The sequence below is a fragment of the Perca flavescens genome, chromosome 11 (assembly GCF_004354835.1).
Source record: "Perca flavescens isolate YP-PL-M2 chromosome 11, PFLA_1.0, whole genome shotgun sequence".
Classification (NCBI taxonomy): Eukaryota; Metazoa; Chordata; class Actinopteri; order Perciformes; family Percidae; genus Perca; species Perca flavescens.
The window spans coordinates 23545965-23569716 of NC_041341.1; the positions used below are offsets into that span (position 1 = coordinate 23545965).

Sequence of the window (23752 nt, forward strand, 5' to 3'; positions counted from 1 at the left end):
GCAGATAACAATAAGCAATGCTGTCTCCTCAGGTGTTGTGCTTTGAAGCAAGAACATGATGTCGTTCCTTTCATGTCATTTTTTTCTAACCTCGGCACCTCACTACATTTATATTGCTCCTTCACTGTTCATTTAATTCCTGTCCCCCGTAAGTTTGATTTACAGGTTGCCTCTGTCTCCATGTTTCTCTCAGGTCAGAGCACTCTTTCCTCTCAGGCCGGGGAGGATTTCTCAAATCTCCCAGTGGGCGTTGCCCTCCATGGTCTCAGCAAGAGCTACGGCGACCGAGCAGCTATTCAAAACCTTAATCTTTCCTTCTACGAGGGCCAAATCACCTCACTGCTTGGTCACAATGGAGCCGGCAAGACCACCACCATGTATGTGTGGCACAATCTTTCTCCGTTTTCACTGTATCAGCATATCGTAAGATGAATACAAATGCATTTTGACCATTTATATACTGTATGAGGTGTCTTTACAATTTGATTTGTGCATCCCTTTAATCAACAGACCCTTTAAAAGGGTCTGCTGCTGACAGGGAGATTGTTTTGTCCAAATCTGGCACAGCAAATGCACCGTGGTAGAGATTAGCCTGACAGGTCTTCATCAACTGGAGCACTTACATTTACATTTTAAATGTGACTAATTTTGCTGATGCTCTTATCCAAAGCAACACAATGAGTGCATCAGCAGAATAAGATTCAACAATGTTTAAAACAACCTAAACCAAGAAGGGCTTTCATGTTCTACAATGTCCATTTCACCAACCAATCATAATTTAACTAGAAAGTACTGGGGAGAGAGTACAAAAGATAGCTAAGGGGGCAAAAATAAAAGGCATTTTCAATATTTAACATCCCAGGTAGCAAATATGAGCAAAAGTAATTAAAAAACTGTCTGACTATATATCTGAATCATATGCTTTTTACACATGAAATAACAAAAAAACAGAATTAACAAATGTTCACTCTTTGGGCTTAGGTCTCTCCTGACTGGCCTTTTCGCCCCATCTTCGGGCACCATCGAGGTGTACGGCAGAGACATGCAAACCAACATCGAGGCTGTTCGCAGAGAGCTAGGAGTGTGCATGCAATATGACGTCCTCTTTGACCACATGACCACCAAGGAGCACCTGCTGCTGTACGGCCAGATCAAGGCCCCACACTGGTCATGCAGGGAACTACGTGAACAAGTCCGCACGTGAGTGATCAATTATCCATTACACGGAGCATGCTCAATATCATAATGCACTCAGTCATAATGCTTTGCTAATGTTTAAAAATGATGTCAGGGGTTATGAGTGATGTAGCAGTGCCATTGGATATATTTTCTAATCTGTTTTGTTAAAAGACATCATGAAAAGGTATCTGTAGTTTAGCCAATTACATATTCCTCCAATAAAAAGTTAATATGCCAGTTTTACAGTGAATAGTATCCAGTGCTTAACACCAGTAACTGGTTACACAGGGGACCTTTTAAAAGAATACAGGTGTATCTAACCCTTGATGGAAGAATTATAACCTGTGGTAAGGACAAAGTAATTATTACGCGCTCAAGAGCTGTGAAATGTATCAGACACTTTTACAGCCATTGAAAGCAGGTTGAGAACAATATTGTTCTCTGAGCATGCTAGGACAAAAGTTCACATTTTCCACAAGGATTTTATCATATTTTATTTTATCTCCTTTTGTTCCTTTGCATCCTCATGGATAAGCTTACAGGACCAAGCATTGGAAAACATGTTTTCATTCTGTGGCATCAGTAAGCTATGGGTTGAACCCCCAATTGCATCATTGGACTATTTCTGGAGGGTTTCTGCATGGCAAGAGGAGCAGTAATAAGCCTGAACTTAAAGGCAAGAAAGTGTACCTCCCCATTGGTTTCTGTAGTTCAGAAACCCCTGCTGGGTAACTGATTGAAGTATAACTCAGAAACTGGGTTGTAATGCACAGGAAAAGTATGTTAACATACTGTATGTTCCATGTTAAATGCTTTTCATTGACTCCCCTACCAGGATCCTAGAGGAGACAGGCATGTACTCTCACAGACACAAGCGGGTGGGCACCCTGTCAGGAGGCATGAAGCGAAAGCTGTCAATCTCCATCGCCTTTATAGGGGGCTCTCGCTTGGTGGTTCTGGATGAACCCACCACAGGAGTCGATCCCTGCTCCAGGCGCAACATCTGGGACATTGTTATCCAGTACAAGAAACGTGAGCCTCTGAGACACACACAAACACACACACAGTGAACACTAAAAAAGCATTCCGGTTTATTTATTTTCACAAACACTCCATTGAACTCCAAGCTAAATCTACTACTACTATGGCTATTATTACTATTATCACTGTTATTACTGTTACCACTAATACAAATTATGATAATGATAAGAGGAACAGAACCAAATAGCAGAAGAAAAAAAAAAAGAACAGAACAAAACAAGCAAAGTATTCTCTCCTTATATGTCATGTGGGGTCCCACAAGGCTCGATTCTTGGGCTGAATTTGCTCTGTCTGTCTGTCTGTCTGTGCAACTTTTTAATGCCTTCATTTCTTCTCACCTTAACTACTGCAGTTTATTATGTACTTGCCTCAATCATGCAGCAATTACCATCTACAGTTTGTGCATAATGTAACAGCAACGTTTCTGACAAACACTAGATGCAGACAGCCTATCACACCAGCCATTGGATGAATTGATTCCCTATTTGTTTTAGAATTCAACTTTCAGATTTTCTTGATTATGTTTTAAGCCCCCCATGGTTTGTCTCTGCTACTTATTTATGATTTTGTAACTCCTTATTCTGCTCCAAGACCCCAAACCAAATGTGAGGCTCATGCTTTTGTGGAACAAAAGCCCCCTCAGCATCAGGTCAAATCAGCTGAGTCTGTGTCACATTTTAAAAAGCTTTTAAAAACCTGCCTGTATTGGCTGGGATTTTTATAACTTATGACTCCAGTGGTTTTATGTTTTCCTTTTACGTTTTGTTCTATTTTTGCCAAACATCTTTGTATTTTATGTGCACCTGTAAAGCACCTTGTAACTCTGGATTAACATTAGAGGCTATTCAGTGTAAGGGGGTTCCATGAACCATGAAATGGTATTTAATAAGTACACAATAAATGTGTAATTAATCATGTTCATCCTATCAGATGAGGACAACTATTAAGAAGACCAACACGGTTTTATTATATGTCTAATCCTTGTACAAACATACTCAAATTCACATTCTGTAGTGCACACACTCACATGGCACAGACAATCCAAGCTCTAGTGTTTTCCACTGAAGACGCCTCCCCTTTGCAATTTTTTAAAAGGGAATGGAGTAGAAGAGTAGGAACCTGGAGCCGACCCTGGAGGACTTTTCCCTGCTCAGGCTTTTGCCTTTAAATTTAGCATGTAATAACCTAAAAGAGATCCAGTATTATTTTCTTTAGGCTGTTTTAGGGCACCAGCAGCAGCTATGGCAAATAAACTGCTAAATGTGATATAATTGTAGCTGTGGAAAAATATCCTCTGTAATTGGCCCTGTCTCAGATGTTAGTGAGATTTTGGTGTCAGGGGATTCTATTTCAAATTAAACTTTCTGCATCGCTTGCTGTTTGTGCGTCTGTTTCTCTGATGATTATATGTGCACGACACATCTTGTGTGTGACTTTGTCTTTGTGATTTCTGTTTTTTAGTTGTTTATTTGGATGTGTTTTGTTGCAAATGTGTGTGTTTGCAGCTCCACTTAAATAGCCAACATGTACTCACAACAATAGGACATTAGGGAGTATAATTTTGCCAAAAGACATCTAAATATGGCTTTCGTTTTGTTTTTTCACCCTTCTCAAAACCTTGAAACTCCTACAATAATCTCACTATGTGCATTTCACTGACATTGAGTGACTGGATTTTCATAAAATACATTTCTTAATATTCACACAATTCCCTTTAGCTTCCATTTAAGTTATGTTATAGTTATAGGTTAGGAAATGGTATAATAATGCATGTACAAATAATGCATATTGTTTTATTGTGCATCTTGTCAGAGCGCACCGTCATCATGTCCACCCACCACCTGGATGAGGCCGAAGTACTGAGCGACCGCATCGCCTTCCTGGAGAGAGGAGGATTAAAATGCTGTGGATCCCCTTTCTACCTGAAAGACAAGCTGGGCCAGGGCTACAAACTCACTATCACCAAGAAGGTATTCATCCTCACAGGCATCCAGTCACCATGTTAGGGACTTTTTTTTAAAAACTTTTTTTGGTTCAAATAATCCATGTTTCCCTGGTGCTCCATGTTACCATTTTAGCATAAGTGGATGTTGAGTGATTGTAGACCACAACCTTTGTCTTCAAAGTGAGAAAGTGACATCAGATCTCTGATGCATTTAACTTTCTTTTAATAATAACCGATCTTGGATAATGCATAGCCAGCTTAAATAGTTACATTTCCCCAATACATCATTATACAGGAGCTGGCCTGTTCATGTGTGAATACATTTTTGGTTTTACTTCTGCCACATGGACACTAGAGTTGCACACAATACATATTGCAATAGTGTGATTTGTATCAGATATATCGGAAAAACTGCTAAATAGGCTAAATCCAACACAAATAATGCTCTGCTGACTGCTGCAAACTGGCTCATACTTTTTAAGCATACTATTTATTCCACTGCTTCCCTAATGTAGCAATTGAAAGCTCTTTTTTGACGTCTTGCCGAATCGATTAGTATCCATCTATCCCATGTAGTGTCCTAATATGCCAGTTCTATATTTAGGCCAAACCTAAAGTTTCCTTCAGTATTCAGTATTTCGGCTGTTTCTTACATCTGTTTCAGGCTTTATTAAACGCCTTCTTTATGTAGCGAAAGTCAGAAATGGATGATGTTTGCAGGCAGAGAACGGTAGAGAATAGACGTCCCAAAAAACAGAAAGAATATATATATATATATATATTCCAAGCATCTGATTTGTAGTTGTGTGTAGTAAATCTGTGTAATCTTGAAAATAAAGCATGTCATAATCTACTCCTAATTTTCTATTTGCAGATGCCCCAGCTAGAATCTGAGAAGACGGACAATGCTGAACTGAAGGCCTTCATCCAAGCTCATGTACCGGAAGCGCGACTAAAGCATGCCCAGGGAGGTGACCTAGTCTACTCACTGCCCCCCTTTACCTCATCCAATGCCTCCTCATACCGCTCCCTCCTGACCGCGCTGGACTCCAACCTGGACGCCCTGCAGCTGGGGGGCTATGGCATCTCTGACACCACCCTAGAGGAGGTAAACTCATCTCATACACACCCACACACAAAAACACAGGTTTACAGTGAAGACACAGTGGAGAAAACGACAGGCTAAACAGGTAATGTAGATTTGAATTATCCCTGTGTTAAAACATGCTGGCGCTCATAACCTTGATCATAATAACATGTATGCATAATCTTAATCTGTGCATTTTACTGATAGGCTTTTTGACATACACAGATGCTAATGTTTTTTGTTTTTATGTGTGTAGGTGTTCCTCCAGCTGACTGACAGAGAAGATGGGGCTGAGGACGGCCACCTTTCTATCTCAGAGACAGTTTCCGACACTGATTCCATTGACAGCTTCCATTCAGACTCCAGTGGAAGCATCCCAAGCTTCGATGACAAGATCAGTGAGTAAAAGGAAAACTTGGCATCATGTTTATATAATTCCTACTGTAGCATTTATATAATAACTGCTATTTTTGCAGTGACATCAACTGTAGTGTTCATTGTAGTCACCAGTATGCTGAAACATTCACTTGGTTCTTACTCAGATGACCTAGTTCAGGAACTTCTACATTTTGATGGATTGCACTGCCATCTTTTGTGATACAATCTACCTGTTAACCTTTAGCTTAGTGTGCCCTCGAGAGAAAAAGCAGGCATCATTAAGGCTGTAAGATAGTAAGTGGGTTAGTAAAAAGAAATGATTAGATCCTGTCTCCATGTTCCAGAGCTTACCGGTTCATCCGTGGTGAGCGGCTTGGCCCTGGCTTGGCAGCAGATGACCGCCATACTGATCAAGAGGTTCCACCACAGCCGCAGAGACTGGAAGGGCCTGATCTCCCAGATCCTACTCCCTGTTCTGTTCATGGTGTTTGCTATGGGCCTGGGCTCCATCAGGAACGACCTGAGACACTACCCTGAGCTGGAGCTCAGTCCTGCGCTTTACAACTTGGGACCGAGCTACTCTTTCTTCAGGTCAGTCCCCTTGGCAAAACACTGGGAGGGGAGGCCACATTAGAAAACAAGGCTAATCAGGGTGATTTTACACCAAGAATGGTTGGAGCAGTTCAATCGAACTCTGAAGCTTTGCTCTTTTATTTCAATTAATTTGGCATGGTCAGACCAATGCTACTGAGACTCCGGTGGCAACAAATAATCACACCAAGGCACCCGAAAAAGCAACATTTTTGACGTAAAATGTCTGAGCAATTCCAGGAAACTACTCCAAACATTTTAATGTATAAACAACTGTGTGTATCTCAAGTGTTCTCTCTGTTATTCTGTAAGTTGCTTGGTCTGTGGCAAAGCTTGGAGGATGTTGTACTGTGGTGCCATGTTTTGGTGTTTACAAAAATTATACTGCTTGGCCTGAAGGACACACCATAGTAAAGGATAACATTTTGAAACACAGAGCCGCTAACTGCAACACTCCTGCAACTTTGATAAAGGGCTGATGCATCTCGTGGGTTCCTTCATCATTTGCGGGGATGGCATGTCTCACTTGTTATAAAATGATTTTGAACCTGCAGTTTGTTGAAGGGCAAACTCACCTCAAAGAGAGGGAGTGAGAGAGAACGAGAGGGAAAGAGATGATTGTGATGAAGACAGATGAGATGCGAGATCAAAGTTAGAGAAATTAAGAGTGTCAGTAGGTTGCGAGATGTCTTCATTCTCAACAGTGCTGTTGTTTGATAAAGGGGATGTGTAGCAAGAGAGAAAATGCTGAGGTGCCAATCCATATAAAAGACGGTATGGACGCTCTCCCCAGTCCTCTTCAGCTTGATATACAAAAGAGATTGAAAGTTAATATGTATATTTTTAATGCAATCAATGATAGGTTTATGGGTTCTTCACATTTTATGAACTTTCTCAGAGCACTATGTTTTTTAGACTTCCGTCTATGAACAATACAAATGTAATTATCTGAATGTTTATTTGTATACTTCTGTGTCTATTAAAAGGCAGGGGAAGGCTCAAATGAGAGAAATCCACTTAAATGTAAAGTGGCAATTCAAATGTCCTCACTGTCTTTTTATATTTCCAGCTCCCCACAGCAAGGATATTAGAATCACTGATTTTATCCCCATGGTCACGTTATTCACAATATTGTGATTTAGTAAATTTCACTTACACCTGCTTCTCTACTAGGAATCCTTGATAAATGCCAACTTTGAAACCCCTGCCACCAAGATTGATTTGAATAAATCAATATGACTAAAACCAAACCTTTCCGCTATGTTAAAGCCTTATGAAACAACCTTTTGTCTGAATTGTTTTATTTCATTATTGTTATAATTACTAAAATGTCTGTGTAACCTTTGAGTTTAGGCTGACTGTCCGTTTTTCTGACTCCATAGTAACCAAAATCCCAACTCCGCCCAGCTGATGGACACCATGTTGTCATTCCCCGGGATGGATAACGCCTGCCTCAACAAGCCCGATAACCCGTACGTAATCACACCTCAAATGTCAGCTGCAAATGATAAATGTGTCGGTGATACTCTGGGTGAACTAGGTGCTCAGTTTTTCTATGAATTCTACCTTTTTCCACATATACAGTATATTTATATTTTAGTCATTGTCATTGTTTTCATGCCTCCTCCTAAACCTTGTTTCATTTTACCAGTCTGCCTTCTTTTAAATTCCTGCCGCCCTCTCTCTCTCCGGTCTCTCTCATGTCCCTCCTCTCTACTTTCCTGCCGCTAAGCTTAACGTATGTGGCTTAAAGCCTGCAGCAGGACTCTTCGATGCTAGAGCATTTGTATTCCATAAACACCCTGTGTTTATAGAAGAGATGTTCCCCTTACAGGCACTCAAATCGATGATGCCACTCATGAACCAAACCTCAGAGGAATTTAAAAATCCTCTGCCAAAAAAAAAAGAAATAGAGGGAAGTAAAGTTCCTATGGTGCAAAAGAGATTGCATGTTTTGCTCATGATGTCCTATAATGTCAACATGACAATGACTGAAAGGGTGCTGAGTGCTGCATTTACATGTATAGTAAATATACTGTATGGTCCCTTGACTATGGTTATTGTTGTTGACCAAAGTAACAGGTGTGCATGTGATGTACAAAGACAAGTCTATTGCTACAAATTTTGTCCAAACAAATGTCCCTGAAAGCATTTGGCAGGAAACACAATGTGGGGGAGTTGAACATCAACCCACACAAGCAAATTTCACACAATATGATATTACAGCACATATTTAACAGCTTTCAAAACAGTTTTCAACTGATATCAGAGAAACTATTTAGGTCCTGGTCTCACAAAAGTCCATGCAAGCTGCTCACAGCTGCTGTATGAATGGTCGCAGATTTTGCCACCATATGTACAAACCTTTTTAGTATTGATGCAGGCCATCATATCAGCTCAGTTTCATGATGTGTTGGGTCTAGGGATAGTCTTGTGACATGACCACACACTGCAGACACTGAGCCACCATTTCACTTTGTGAATGTTTCCTTTTAAGGGTTTGCACAAGAAGCACAAACAACTGGAGTTCCAGTGGGAACAGCTCCAAAGCATTTAGCGTCTGTAAATGCACCAGTAAGGAACAGGTGAGACTGGGTCACTGAGAACAGTGTGTGTGTGTGTGTGTGTGGATGTGTGTGTGTATGTGTGTGTGTGTGCGCGTGCGTGTGAGTATCTATCTGTGCGTGACTGGATGAAAAACGGCGAGTGTAATGCGTTTGTCTCTTCCCTACACTACAGATCTGTGATGTGGACAGCTACCAGCCGCCACATAAGATGATCCCTTCATCTCAGGTTGTGTATAACCTGAGTGGCATCAATGTGGAAAACTACCTGGTGGCCACAGCAAATGACTTTATCAGGAACAGGTGAATGCAGCCAGTGTTTACATGTGGTTAATATGGCCACATTGACAATTTAACCTATGCTTCATTGATAGTTTGCTGTAGTCTGATTGCTAATTAACACTCTGATTGCATACTATACTATACAAAGCAATGTTCCAGTGTCCTTCTCAGTAGCATTGAGAGCACTTTGTGTTGATCAATGTATTTTTTATTTCAGGTATGGTGGCTTTGATTTTGGCATGCGACTCCCTTCTGACTTAAAAATGGACGTCACAGCAGTTCCCGGAAACCGTACTCTGTCTAAGGTAACTTTGTCTCCTACTTCCCTGCTGCCTGTCTCGTTATCACTTTAATCGCTGTACTGGTGAGTAGTTGAAAGTTAATACATGACATCCTATCCTGAAATTGTTTGTCTACAAGGCTTGCAGATGGAGCTACCTTGTAACACCATTAGTGTCATCATAAATATGATTTACTGAAGCAATTGTGCCACTGTTTTAGTGTGACATTTTCTCAGATAATGACTGCATTTATTGTGTCTTTAAAGCCTTGGTTTCAAAACAATAGAAAGCATATTGTAGCGAGGTAGTAGTCTTACATATACTGATATGTAGCAGTGTGAGTGATGGTTTCTATGCATGTCTGTGTTTGTTTGCATTGGTTTAGGTCTGGTTCAACCCAGAGGGCCTACACACAATGCCAGCATACTTAAACAGCCTCAGCAACCTTATCCTACGTTCCAATCTTCCAGCAGACAAGGATCCACCTAAATATGGTAAGCTGGAGATGGTGCTGAAATAAATAAATGGTACAAGTAAAATGTATTTATGGTGTTATTGTCCTTTATTAACACAGACACACAACACTCTTAAGTTATTGTAAAAGATAGGCTTGAAATGAGACATGACTGGGATTGTGCAAAAGGGATGCACACGTCAGTATTAGAAAATTCTATATATCCAGCAAGGTGCTACTGATTGAACACCCAGTGCATTTTGTATACTAAATCTAAAGAGAGCTGTGAACTGTCTTTACTTATAGTTTATTTCACTGGATTAAAGCCAGGGGGTGCTGTGTGTCATTAGACTTCAGTATACAGTATGCATGGTGAACACTGATGTGTGCCGCTCACTGGTGAGCTATGCTAAATAGCTGTTTTAGCTTTAAATCACCCTGACCATGTGCTTGCGGGCAGGAATACACACACACACACACACACACACACACACACACACACACACACACACACATTTCTTCCACACTGGATGTTAATAGTGCTTGAGGGTAGAGTGTTACCTGCAAACTCACGTCGGTGGCAGGGGTGAGGTTGCCATCGTGCCACTCTCGCAGGACTCTCACAGAACTGCCCCCTGACACAGATGTGCCATTACACTCACTGGTTCCAGTCTTCAAATGTAAATATATGATAGCATATTTAATATCTTTGGGTTTTTAGACTGTACGTCAAACAAAATGAGTAATTTGAATGTGTCATTTTGGGCTCTGAGAAACTGATGGGGTTTTTCCCATATTTTTCTACATTTTTAGACCAACCAATTTATTGAACAATCAAGAAATCGGCAGATGAGTTGATAATGAATGTGCCCTTGAGCAAGCCACTGGGTCCCCAACCTGCTCAATGGCTGCTGTGCTTTGGGTTTAATCACACTCTCCTATCTCAGGAAATGTAAAAGCAGAGACATGTAGGGAAGAAGTTTATGTCTGTGAGCATCTAGAACACCCTGAAAAAATGATGAAGAAAATTCAATTTCCTTTGTATGCACTGGCAAATTAAATCATCTTTCACTATACTTTTCAATTGACTGTGTCCCAGGCTAAGAGAATATTATTGCTCATTTGGTTCCTTTGCTGAAAAATAGCCTTTATGCTTTTGTTTTTCTATTGCTAACACAATACTCTGTTTCTTTCTATTACAGCCATTTCAGTTTCCAGTCACCCCTATTTCGGTCGGGCGGATGATGAAGATGCAGTGTAAGGACTGCACTCAAAATTCTTCCTTTTTGCTGAACTGACACACCGTTTTAAATAAAATTAAATGGCTGTACTTCCAAAAAAAATCTTATCAGCATTCTAAATGGTGAAAATATCCCAACATGAGTCAAATCATGATGAATATTCTTGGCTGTTTGGCAGAGCCCAAGTTAAATTATTGAAGCATCCTACTTTTCAATTCAGGACATCAAAGTCAGGTGGACTCAGGGCAAGGAGGTGCATGACAGCAGTATTTACCCATATTTGATTTTGTAAATGGATTTCCCTGAGCTTGCACTATTGATCAGAGCCCCAACATAATGAGTGTTTACCCTGAAGGTGGCACAAAGGTGGATTGATTCTACCCCACTCCCCAAAATGAGTGTATTTAAAATACTCCACATTCTGCTTTAGAGACCCAGACTGCGAAAGTAGTGCTTGCGTGTATGTGATGTGATCAGTTGAGAGTAGGGAGGCAGCATGTGAATGTGCTGGCCGGCCAGGAGTTATCTAGTCTCGCATTGTCAGACCTATCTCCACAGCGCTGCAAAGGAAGGTCTGGCTAGTCTACACAGCATTCCGGGATGGGAGAAAAATGTGCTCTGGTTTATTGGCATTTCTTTGAACCAATCACAATCAGTGCTAAGCGCCGGACTAAATGACAGAACTTATTTTGGTGGAACATGTGTACGTTTAAAAGTTGTTTTAGTTGTACAACAGAAAACTCAGATTCAACAGATAGTCTAGCTAGCTGTCTCGATTTCCGATGTAAGGATCAATTAACCATAGTCCTCATAAATCGAAAGTTTAGAATGCCAACACAAAAAAAGCGGAAGGTGAGGGACATCCGGCCTAAAAGGAGGGATGTCCGGCGGAATTTCCCATGGCACCTGAACAATCCTGAAAATGAACCATCAACGATATAGACAAAGAGTTATCTGTCTGTGAATCTGGGAGGCAGAGCTTATAAATGTTTATATTTGTTTGGCAGTTGAGTTCCAATATCAACAATCTTTGCGCAGCATCGCTTACTGCACCTTTAAGCCTTTCACCGGCTATTTACTGTGTTTACTGCCCTTTAATTTCTTTATATACTCCACATTTCTTTGTGTGTAGTATCTACATAGCTGTTTGCCTGCTTAAGTACTGCAGCAGCTGCAAGTGCACAGTTACCCCTCTGTGAAATTCTGCTTCCTCGCGTTATATATTGATTTGGCCTTTGCCGTGTTAAAGACACAACAGTCTTATTACTCCAAATGTCTTGATTCTCACAGTGTGGTAGCTCCCATGGGAAATATTTAAGGCTATATTGACCATACTGCTAACAAACCTGTTCAGTAGTTGCTGATGCTGCTGGCTATCCTCTGTAGTTAGTGCTGCCCTCTCAAACGCCCACCGCATGTCCTTCCCTGTTTTTGTCTCTCCTTCCCACTCGGTCACACTGCAAGCTTCATCCTCATCCTCTTTTTCAGCCTCATGCAGCTTATTCTGTTTGGTTGGTGGTGTTGTGCCCCAGCCAGAGGCGAGGGCTAAAAAAGAGAGCATGGGAGATGAACAGGTAGCGGCATTAAGACAGTTTGAATGAGCGCACTGGATTGAAAAGTAAGGGGGCTTTGAGGGATCAAAGCCTCGGCTGGTTGTCTGGGGTCTTGTCTGGACAATAGGCTCTGCAGTCATACAGCGGCAGCACTGGACTGATTATACAGCAATAGCAGTGAGAAGTTCTCTACATGAAGCAAGCTGTTTCTGTTGCAGTTATTATCTTGTCAGAGGCGAGGCACAAGCATCTCTTTTAACAAAGCTGTTAGTTATTAATGAAATTCTATTTATTGTGAGCCACTTCAATAGTTCAAATGAGTCAGATCCCAGCAGGGAACAATATGATAGTTTGTAGGAGGGCTTTAATATGGGCCATTGTTTTTGGAACGGAATTAAACCAGGTTGCCTCATTCAAAGTGACTCAGCACCTCAAAGTATATTGATTTGTTTGTGCACTTTGTCATCCGTGCATCTAAACCTGTAGCTAGTGTCAACTTAACATGCAGGGGTATAATGGGCAATAATAGAGTTGATGTAGTCGAATGATAATTCACTTATTACCAACATGGCTGATAATTAATGATGCCAGTGTCGTCACTGACATCTGAATGATCCTATTATTTTCCTCACAGTGTCCAGGGAATTCTTCATATTCTCGTGGCCGTGTGTGTGCTGACGGGTTTTTCAATCACGACAGCCAGCTTCGCCATCTATGAAGTCAACGAACACCACAGCGGCGCCAAGAGGCTCCAGCACATCTCTGGCATCAGCGAGCCTTTCTATTGGGCTGTGAACTTCTTTTATGACATGGTAACATCCTCTTATCAAATTATAACACATATTATTACATCATTATGAATATAGTGATTCATTATTGATTTGGAACTCCTTCTAATTGTGCCTTCATGCTACTTCATCGTGTCCCGTCTTTTTCCGTAGGTCATGTATTTAATCCCTGTGACCTTGACTGTTGGCGTGATCGCAGCCTTCCAGATTCCAGCATTCACAGAACGGCAAAATTTGGGCGCTGTCACCTTGCTTCTGGTACTCTTTGGGTGAGTAATTTGGTCTCTCAGCTGTCTCAGCTGTGCAGTCTAAGAACATATTCAAAGGGACTTTAGGGGGTTGATTTACAAGGCCTACCAAAATAATGACCGTCAGTTTATGGCATTGTTGGTCTTTTGACTTGTTTGTTCATGAATAATAATAATAATAACAATAATTTGATCAACTAAAAGGTTTCTAGAAAAAGCATGTCCTCACATGCACACTGCATTTTCTAGCATCCACTGCATGTTACTTTGTGTGCCACTAAGTTGGATTTACTGCACTGAGCTGGAGGCTGGCGGCTGCTGCTCTTCAAACGCAAACACAGCTCCATTTTTCAGACTTTCTTGCAAAGACAGATGGTGGTAGGACTGAAAGGCTGATAGAAAAATCACTACCAACATGTTTATCCTATTCAAGCCAAAGACGGTAGGGAGAAAGGGAGGGAGGAGGGATCAGGAAGCAACATGGCTAATGGCAATAACAATGGCGTAATCTCACAATAAAAAGGTTTTACAATTAATCTGACAATGAGATTTAAGTTTTTGGAAAGGTGCCAAACCAATGAAACGCCATGTTTCCTCAAATCTGGGTTACTGAGATGGTTTACATCATTCCCTAAATGTAGCTAAAACTTAGTCTCATATGTTTCCTGTTGCTGTCGCAGGACTTATCCTAAACCCTAGATCTTAGGAGGCCAAGTCAGCACTCTGCTTCTCAATTATCAGACAGATGTCTCCCTCCCAAGCAATGAATAATCAGTCTGTCAGGCGGCACCCACCTGGTCTGGTCTGCAGCCTTCTTGCTTCTGTTCCTTGTCATGGCTTGGCACCAGCGGTCTGCCTACCAGGCACTTTTTTTGGGCATGGCACGCAGATGCTTTGTCTCTGTCTGGCTCTATCTGTCCGTCTCTTTTTTTCCACACCCTACTTTCTCCTTCATCATTTCTTTCCTTCTCCCTCCTCCTCCGTCTTGCTGACCCAGACACCCCAATCAAATGAACAAGCAGATTGTGTGAGAGAAAAGAGAGAACAAAAAAAGGAAAAAGATGTTCTGCCACCAGGGGAATAAAAGGGAGAAGTAATTTATCTTCCTCTCTTTTGGCGTCATGAGTGAATGTTTACCCTCCTCATGGTGTGGTAGTTTTCCTCCTTCCCCTTTTCAGTATTCTTTGGTGTCTATTTTCATCAGGCTCACAGCTGCTCTGTTTAGTCGGTGAAAGACCTGAGGCACTTCAGTTAAAAATGCAAGGTCATGTCATTTTATTTTAGATTTTTTTTTTTTTTTTTCTTGTGAGGACTGTATGCATTTTCCATATCCACTTTGTGTGTTTGTTTTTGTGGGATTTCTGTATATGGAAGCAACTATTTCATGGTGTGTGTGTTTTTTGTGTGTGTGTGTGTGTGTGGACTTATTTTTATTTAATGCTGTGTTTAAAGTATCCTGTCATTGTCAATTCCTCAGGTTTGCTACCTTCCCCTGGATGTATCTGTTATCAGGCATCTTCAAGGATGCAGAGATGGCCTTCATCTCCTATGTGTGCATCAACCTCTTCATCAGTATCAACACCATCATGTCCACCTCCATCCTATACTTTCTGGGTGAAATTTCAAAGCGCAATTCTGAGGTCAGCATAAACTATCTGAGTCAACATGCCTTTTGTTAGCAGCTGAATATCTGAAGTAGTTAAATGCACACTTAAATGTGTGAATGTCCGGTCCCCGTAGCTGCAGTGATATAGAGTTGCAGAGGAGTATCACATATCCAGTGACAGGGAACTGAACATTACACTTTAGGATGAGCACCCCCCACCCCCTTCTCAATGTCTTTTGTTCTGTCCTTTCCTGCTGCAGTTTGTCAAGGAGATCTTCAGCAGGCTGTGCAACGCCTTCCTCATCTTCCCCCAGTTCAACTTTGGGAACGGGCTGGTGAAGCTGGCCAGGATGAACATAGAGGTCCAGCTGCTCAGTGGCTACGGCATTGACGCCTATCGGAACCCATTCTCCACAGATGCCCTGGGCTGGATGTTCATCTCCTCCTTCATCCAAGGCGTGGTCTTTTTCACCTTGCGCCTCCTGCTCAACAGGTTTCTTATACGCAAAGTCAGGTGAGGAAAACAGAAGTCTGAGATGGTATGTTGATAACGTGAATGGCCTTGAAATCCTGTGTTACACATCTAGCTTTGTAATTGAATAGAGGATACTCTGTTTATAGAGAATATGCAAATGGTTGAATGTGCATACAAGTTTCTTAAAGTAATTAAAAAAAACAAAAAAAAAGTTACATTATTTTTTTTTTATTAAAAATGAACAAAGAGTTTTAAAAAAGGGAGAAAAAAAATAGCCAAAAGCATTGGGTCCCGAAGAAACGCCTGAACCAATTTAGTTAAAAAGTTTCAGTCAATCACATATTTAATGCTGCATTTTTTGTGTCTCTGTCAGTTGCTTACATTAACTTCAACACCTAGTAGTTACAATAAAAAAAGTACTTTTCCCTTTGCAGGAATCTGATTTGTGGCAGAAACACAGTGCCACTGGTGGCTTGTGAGGAACAGGATGTGGATGTGGCAGCTGAGCACCAACGGGTGTCCAGTGGAGAAGCCAGCACAGACATACTGCAGGTCAACCAGCTGACTAAGGTCTATCAGAACCTCAGGAAGAAGGTCCATGCTGTCAAGAGGCTCTCTTTGGGCATCCCTGCAGGAGAGGTGAGCCTTAGCCTTTGCCCATAGTAGGAATACAAATGCAATCAATCCAAGTCAGTAGGATAATGAAAGTGGCATTGCGTAATTAATTACTGTTATCAACCTCTTGTGACAAAAGCATGACTCTAAACATCCAAAACTTAACTTACATTACAGCTCACTGTTGGTGCTTTGAAACTCAACACAATTCACAGTTGAGTTTCAAATACCAGGAAACACATTTAAGGATTTGGAGGCACTTTTGGCTACTAAAACAAATTCAGGTGTATTTAGATATAAACTAAAAGAATCAGTGGTGGTTCAGCACTTTCACATTCATCCAGTGGAGGTCAGTCAAAGGTGATAGATTTAATGTTTCATACAAATTTGATCTCAAAGCCTATTTTTTGTTTAACCAATTTCATAATAGTCTTTAAAATGGACAGTACTTACATTCTCACAGGCTACCTTCATTCTTCAGATAGTCTGCAATCCATGCTCTTACTGTCAATAAAATTGCATTTAGTTCGACTATGCCCCTGCAGTACTGGAGGCGCCTCTAGAGAGCACATCACATAAATCACCAGCTGGATTAGTCTGTAGGAAATACAACTGTCATGCCAGTAATACATATTTATCGTTTGTGACCAAAGTTGTCCAATATTACTGAAAATCATATCCCTCTGCGTGATGGCTGGCTCACCAAGTGTTCTGTGTTTTTCAGTCCGTAGATCTGATTATTGGCCATTATATCTTTGTAATCTGGGAAAAAGCCTAGCATAGCATTATAGTCCTATAAAGTGAACAAATGCTTCATGATTTCTAAGCAATGGTTGGTCGCTTACAGTGCTTTGGTCTCCTGGGAGTGAACGGAGCAGGAAAAACAACCACCTTCAAGATGTTGACCGGAGATGTTAGCCCCACTGATGGCACAGCACAGATCAGGGACTGGGATGGGTAAGTTGATCATGATGATTTGTTCATCCTCATGCACATACAATGCCAACATGAGAACAAAAATCGATATCATGAAAACTTGTGTTTTTTGCCTTTTGAGTAAGAATATCGATATGTTTTTGCTATACCTTTTCTCTGTTTCTGCAATAGAGTATATTTTTTAAATTAGAAAAAGTATTTTATTGGTTAAAGCTTTATAGACACTGGCTGCTGGCTATATTTGCCCTCTTGCTTTTCCTTCCATTTATACTTGTGGCACTGCATGCACATTCCTAAATACATCAGGTTAATATTTGATAACTTAAAATATATTCCTGCAAACTAAAGATGATTTATGAGAATCACCGTAGAGGACACAACAGGAGCCATCACAGGACAAAGCTCTGATTTCATGTGCCCAAGCTGCACTGTCTAATGAATCTGAGCTAGATTTAATTTGCATAACACATATATCCACAAATGGGGGATGTTATTGCCTCCCACCAGCCAAAATGTCTACATAAATGGTTTGGGCTTTAGCAAGTAGCAGCTGTTTCTTATACCCAAATCTCAAGCTATCCTATGCAGTTATAAACCATTGTACTCATGAGTCAGGCTCCCCCATAACAGCTCTGTTGTTAAGCTGTTTGGTGGGTATTCCCAGCAGGCAGCAGGGCTGCCGGAACACCCTACATTTCCATCTGCCCTACACCATGTGGTGGATGCCACTTCAAAAAAAATGTCTTTCTTTATCTTCTTTTCACCAGGCGCTTGGTCGACATCATGGAGTGCCGTAACAAGGGAATTAACATCGGCTACTGTCCCCAGGTGGATGCGCTGGACAATTTGCTCACTGGAAAAGAGCACTTGTACTTCTACGCTCGCATTCGAGGCATCTCAAAGAGGAAGATAGACGGGGTAAGGAAGAGCTTCAGACTCTCTTGCTTTCCAAAGCTAGTGACAACACCATCCACAAAATGACATGGGATCTGATATGAATTCAAAGGTGCACTGCCACTGCAGGACTAGTCACTGTTGATGCCTCCATGCATACTTACTCAGAGGGTGTGAAGTGTTGAGTGATGTGTGCTGAAAGCTGTACTATCTGTAGCAAAATGGGAAAGCTTTTGTTGTCAGCTTGTGCAATCCAAAATACAGAATTAAGCTGATGCTGTATGCTTCACTGCAGGCAAATTTACATTTAAACAGTACTTTGATGATGAGAGGATCTCATTTGACATGTCACTTTAGCCCCATTCTTCCCATTTATCTTTCTGAGAACTAATCAATCTTGCCTCTGTGGTGATTACTGAGTGTGCCTGCCTTTCACTGGTGCTGCTGACATGAGAGGAATCGGCAGAACAGCCAATCAACAGATGATGTGATTTTCCATCTTGATTTTTTTTTTTCCCCAAAAAAGAAACAGAAAAGAAACAGCTCAGAGGTGTGCGAAATTGTGAGCACATGACAAATCTAAATTGTATACATAAAAAACATCTATCTATGTTTGTCTCTCGCTTTACGCCACTTTACAACTTTGGATGCTGAAGTACAACATTGATTTTTTCTGACAATTTCAGTCATATAATAAACAGAATCACGCAACACACAATAGCAAGGATGCTAGTAGACACACAGACACACACTTACTTACACAGACAGTGAAGCACAAAAAATTGATCTGTCTGGCTCTAATCGGCATCGCTGCTGTTGTTACAGCTCCTCTTCTCTGGTCAGGATAGTGATAACAATGGTTATAATGGCCACAGCTTCGGTGTTGGGCTAATTCACAAAGATGAGGTTATATATAGAGTTCCTCTTATGTTGTCTCCCGCTGAGAGTCCCCTAGCTGTGGATAATGAGACAAGCCTTAATGGGGTCATTTCGCATTGACATGATTTTGTCAGGCTTAATGAGCTGTTACATCAAAGGTAATAGAAAGCGGCTTTTATGAGAGAACGTTAAAAATCAACATATTTTTATGTAAACCAGTCAGGTCTACAGTGCTGCCAGTGCTAATCTTTGAAATGTAGCTGCGGATACTGTGTATTTGTCTAAAGTATGTAATGTCCTACACTGGGATCATTGAACTTAAAAATCAACACTAAAAGCAAATCCTCTTACAGAGAAAAAGCAGATCATCTTTAGTGAACAGAGCCATCTACTGCATTGGCTTGCCTTATTGATCTGGTTCCCCAACTTGCCAACAAATGTAAAATCACCTCAAGCTATTTGAAAATAAACTGGAATTTACAGCACATTATTTAATGTGATAAATAGGCAAGCATAGAGATTTTTAAACGACTGACATGGTTATGAGCTTTTTTTTTTTTCATTCCTGCTTTCAATGTGGTTTAACACACATGATGAATTGATATGCACCAAATATATTATGCTGTGTTTGTTCCTGTTCTCTAAAGCCCTCAAGACAGCATGGAGCTTAGATAGAATAAAGTTGCTAAGTCATCATTGTTGTACAAACAAAATTAAATATGCATGGGAGTGGGACAGATAGATACTTCAGTTATTTGCAGTGCAGCTGGACAGAACAGGAGGAGGCAATAGCATGAAAATAATTATTAAGTAGCCAATGAGTTGTAGGGCTACCCTTTTCCCTCAGAAAAGCTTTCTGTAAATCCACCTTTTCCTTCCGTGATCTTTTCCTCAATTGTGTGTAGTGGAATATTGGACTTTTTCTCAAGAGAGAGGTCCTCCAGTTGATTGATTAAAGTGATGGAAAATCAACTTCCTGTAAAGGTCTGATGTTGTTTAAATCTGCCGGAGCCAAAGTAGAGGGTGTTGACGTTCTCCTCTTGTGCATGAAACTAGGGAGCAGCATACTGGTCTATGGAATTAGTCTCATATTCCTTTATGGTCATAGAGCCATGCAGAGCAGTCATTAAACCTACTGACTCCCAGTATATGACTGTAAGACCATTACATATCTCCTACACTGATTAGCCGTTTGCAGAAGACACAGGTTGGAGGTTTCCATCACCTTCCTTCAGCTATAAACCTATATGGAAGAAGACAATGCAAATTACTATTAACTTAAATGACTATACTTTTCTATCATTTCCAACTGTAAATATGGTGTTTATCTTGTTCATCCACTGTGCATGTTTCCTTTAAAGGTGGTGGCCTACCTACTGAAGAGGCTGCAGCTGAGCTACCATAAAGACATCATTACTGATGGATACAGTTGCGGCACCCGCAGGAAGCTCTCCACTGCACTGGCTCTAGTTGGGCATCCGCAAATCCTGCTCCTGGTGAGTACACACCTGTCTGCGCCGCTGTAGCTGCCCATTTAGTTGCCTAAGAAAATGTAGAAAATGTTCAATACATAAAGAGGTAGCAAATATTAAACTAACTATACACTACTGTTCCTCCTGAAAGGGTCTTTGAAGTAAAGTAGATATCGATTCCCTAGACTTGACAGATCTCACATAGTTAATTAGTCTGTTTACTCGGACTCACCCACGCGTTAGCTTTCAGCTTTACTTCTACCTTATGTATCTAACAAATCCTCCCTTCTCTTCCTCTCTCTCCTTCCTTGTATCCTCAACTCTATCCATTTCTTCACTTACCTTCATTGTTTTTGTTATACCGACGCCATTTCATTTATGACACCCAATTGTTTTCCCTTGATCTCTCCATCTTGATTTCAACCTTCCTCATTCCTCCTCTCTCCGCAGGATGAGCCAAGCTCTGGCATGGACCCTCGCACCAAGCGTCACCTGTGGAAAATCATCTCTGAAGAAGTGAAAGGAAAATGTGCTGTGGTCCTCACCTCTCACAGGTTAATGAAGTGAAATACATACACCTGCTACATACACTTGCTACTGTCTGTCATCACTGATAAAATTCTAGTATTTTGAATACACAAATTGTTAAGGATTAGGGCTACAACTACAGGTGAAGAAAGTAAGGTGGGTGTTCCCCCTACAATATACTGTAGGATACTAGGATAAGTACTAAATGTATTTATTACTGTATGCTCAAAAGGGTCCTAGTGTGACCTTTTATCTTTCTCTCCTTGTCTCCGTCTCTCAGCATGGAGGAGTGTGAGGCACTGTGCAACCGACTTGCCATCATGGTGAAAGGTCAGTTCCGTTGCCTGGGCTCCCTGCAGCACATTAAGAACAGGTTAGTGACCTCTGCTCGTCCGCCAATTTAGCCATTACTGCTCTCCCCACCCTGCACCTACAACCTCCTATTCTTCCCCCTCTGTGGTCCTTGGGTTACTGAATGTAACTGTGTGCAACTGAATGCTCAATTTTACTTGTAAAGCTTGATTTATGGTTTTGTGTTGAATTTACGCCGTAGGTACATACGTAGGTAGAACACACACACACACACACACACACACACACACACACACACACACACACACACACCACCTCACCCCCACCCCTCAGACATGTAATACCACAGTGCTTTGTTCATAAAATCTCTTTTGTGCAGGTTCGGCAGCGGGTTCACTGTGAAGATGTACTTGGCCGAGGCCTCCTGTGACACAGAGGCAATCACTGGCTTCATGCGGCGCCAATTCCCCACCACTTATCTCAAGGTCAGCTTTGCCAGCTATCCACGAAGTTAAGAGTACTTGGTAGAGAGGAGAGAAAAGAATACATTGCATAGCAATACATTGAAGTTGTATGCATGATGATGAGCATGTTAAGAAGCATACCAGCTATAACAGTATTGTTGTTATAAGATTTAGCAAGCTGGGAATTGTATTTTGGTGATATGTGTTTGATGTTTAGTCAGCTGAAACTGGTAAAACAGCTGTTCACTGTGTTTTACAGAATTTTGGTTACACAGAGATCATATTTCAGAATATTTAACCCTTTTCTTGTCGATCATTCTCAATACACAGGACCAGCACTCCTCTATGGTGGAGTACCATGTACCAGTTGCTCCTGGAGGGGTGGCTGACATCTTTGACCAGCTGGAGTCCAACAAAAACGCTCTGCAGATCAAACACTTTTCTGTGAGCCAGACCACACTGGATGAGGTGAGAAAAAGAGACAGGACATAAACAGAGAAAGAAGGAGAACTAGTGTGAGGCTTTGTAGGGGTGGTTGGATGGCAGCGAGGGACATAAAAAAGGGACAGGAGATGAGAAAAAAAGAGAGAGGGTGCGAGGGGATGCAGAGACAGAAGAAAGCTGAGTTGGAGTGAAAGACTGAGTTGAAAAAGTTTAAAAGAGGCAGAGGGAAACTGACAGAGGGTATGCCTGAGGGAAAATAAATGGAATATGAGTTGGGGAGAGAATCCATGAGCTTCATATGCAGCCAGTGCTGATATTCTTCAACTACTCTGCCCTTCTGGGGCTCTGGGATTGGAAGAGACCATTGGCAGAATGAAGAGAGGGGGGTCTGGGAGGAAAATTGACCAGCAGATTATCTAAAATTATGGATTTCAGAGTTTTTAATATTGACATGATGCTTAAATTATTACTGAACCTTCACAGGTCTTCATCAACTTTGCCATGGATAAGATCGGGATGGAATCCATATCACTTGACAGCGAAGACGAATTTGATGACCTAGACTCCATTAAGGCAGTTGAAACATAGAGCTGACTGCCATCTTTCCTTAACCATTTTGTCTGTGTCCACTATAAAATGAAGCACAATATATGTTTATAGTAAGTCTGCCCTTACTATATGTGTGAAAAATAAGAGTTTAAGCCATTAATGTTTTCAAAATACTGATTCTGTTTTGAAAGTGTCTTGACTAATCACATAAAGGGCAGCTATTAATTAAAAGTAGAAGGGGATATGCCCACATACATGCACGTGAAACATGTTGCTATACATTGAAGTTATCTTACACGTCACACACCTGTTAACCTTTAATTCTCTGGATCTTAATATTTATGAAGAATAGGATGAATCATATAGACTTTTAATTGTTCTCTTTGGGTGGGTCACTGCTTACTTATAGATTATTATAACATAGTAAATGAAAAGAAAACACTGTATTCTCTATTTAGAATAATTTTCATGTTGACCAAACATTGCAAAACATGATTTTACATAATCTTAAAGCACACATACACTAAACTAAATATGTTATTTTTTGAATCTAAACTACGTGTAATTATGACTATACGGAAGAGAATTAGGGCCACATCTGAAAATGAATTGAGTTCTGAGTTTAAAGTCAGAATCCCTTTTTACATGGCCCTAATCCTCTTCCATTTGTATTATTTTAATAAAGGTATTTTCAAAACAACTTCTGTTTATTTGCCTATTGTAGGCCTACATGGTTTCTTATGTTATAAGGTCTATGGTTTGAGCACCAGATCACATTCAAGATTTAGATTTTGCTGCTATATGGTAGGCCTAGACCTAAACCACTAACATTCCAGCTAATTTCTTATGACTATATTGCAAATCTGAGCTTCTGTTTTGCGGTCAAATTGCGTATTTGTGTTCAGACATTTTCGACTACGGATTTTACTTTTTTTTTTTTAGCAGA

At 40.9% G+C, this 23752-nt stretch overlaps 1 protein-coding gene across 1 annotated transcript in view; it reads left to right on the forward strand.

Moving 5' to 3' along the window:
- The window catches only part of abca12 (ATP-binding cassette, sub-family A (ABC1), member 12), a 62791-nt gene extending 39401 nt beyond the window's left edge, over positions 1 to 23390 (forward strand). The window contains exons 47-72 of the mRNA XM_028590462.1: positions 194 to 377; positions 982 to 1200; positions 2015 to 2211; positions 4033 to 4190; positions 5040 to 5273; positions 5509 to 5650; positions 5975 to 6221; positions 7604 to 7693; positions 8719 to 8806; positions 8961 to 9088; positions 9285 to 9372; positions 9734 to 9842; positions 11005 to 11059; positions 13231 to 13408; positions 13538 to 13653; positions 15110 to 15272; positions 15499 to 15752; positions 16148 to 16352; positions 17176 to 17285; positions 18032 to 18182; positions 20399 to 20533; positions 20960 to 21063; positions 21318 to 21410; positions 21729 to 21834; positions 22144 to 22281; positions 22741 to 23390. Of these exons, the coding sequence (XP_028446263.1) occupies positions 194 to 377; positions 982 to 1200; positions 2015 to 2211; positions 4033 to 4190; positions 5040 to 5273; positions 5509 to 5650; positions 5975 to 6221; positions 7604 to 7693; positions 8719 to 8806; positions 8961 to 9088; positions 9285 to 9372; positions 9734 to 9842; positions 11005 to 11059; positions 13231 to 13408; positions 13538 to 13653; positions 15110 to 15272; positions 15499 to 15752; positions 16148 to 16352; positions 17176 to 17285; positions 18032 to 18182; positions 20399 to 20533; positions 20960 to 21063; positions 21318 to 21410; positions 21729 to 21834; positions 22144 to 22281; positions 22741 to 22845 (3797 nt within the window). The 3' untranslated portion in view covers positions 22846 to 23390. The remainder of the gene's footprint in view (positions 1 to 193; positions 378 to 981; positions 1201 to 2014; positions 2212 to 4032; positions 4191 to 5039; positions 5274 to 5508; positions 5651 to 5974; positions 6222 to 7603; positions 7694 to 8718; positions 8807 to 8960; positions 9089 to 9284; positions 9373 to 9733; positions 9843 to 11004; positions 11060 to 13230; positions 13409 to 13537; positions 13654 to 15109; positions 15273 to 15498; positions 15753 to 16147; positions 16353 to 17175; positions 17286 to 18031; positions 18183 to 20398; positions 20534 to 20959; positions 21064 to 21317; positions 21411 to 21728; positions 21835 to 22143; positions 22282 to 22740) is intronic.
- Positions 23391 to 23752: the final 362 nt, after the last annotated feature.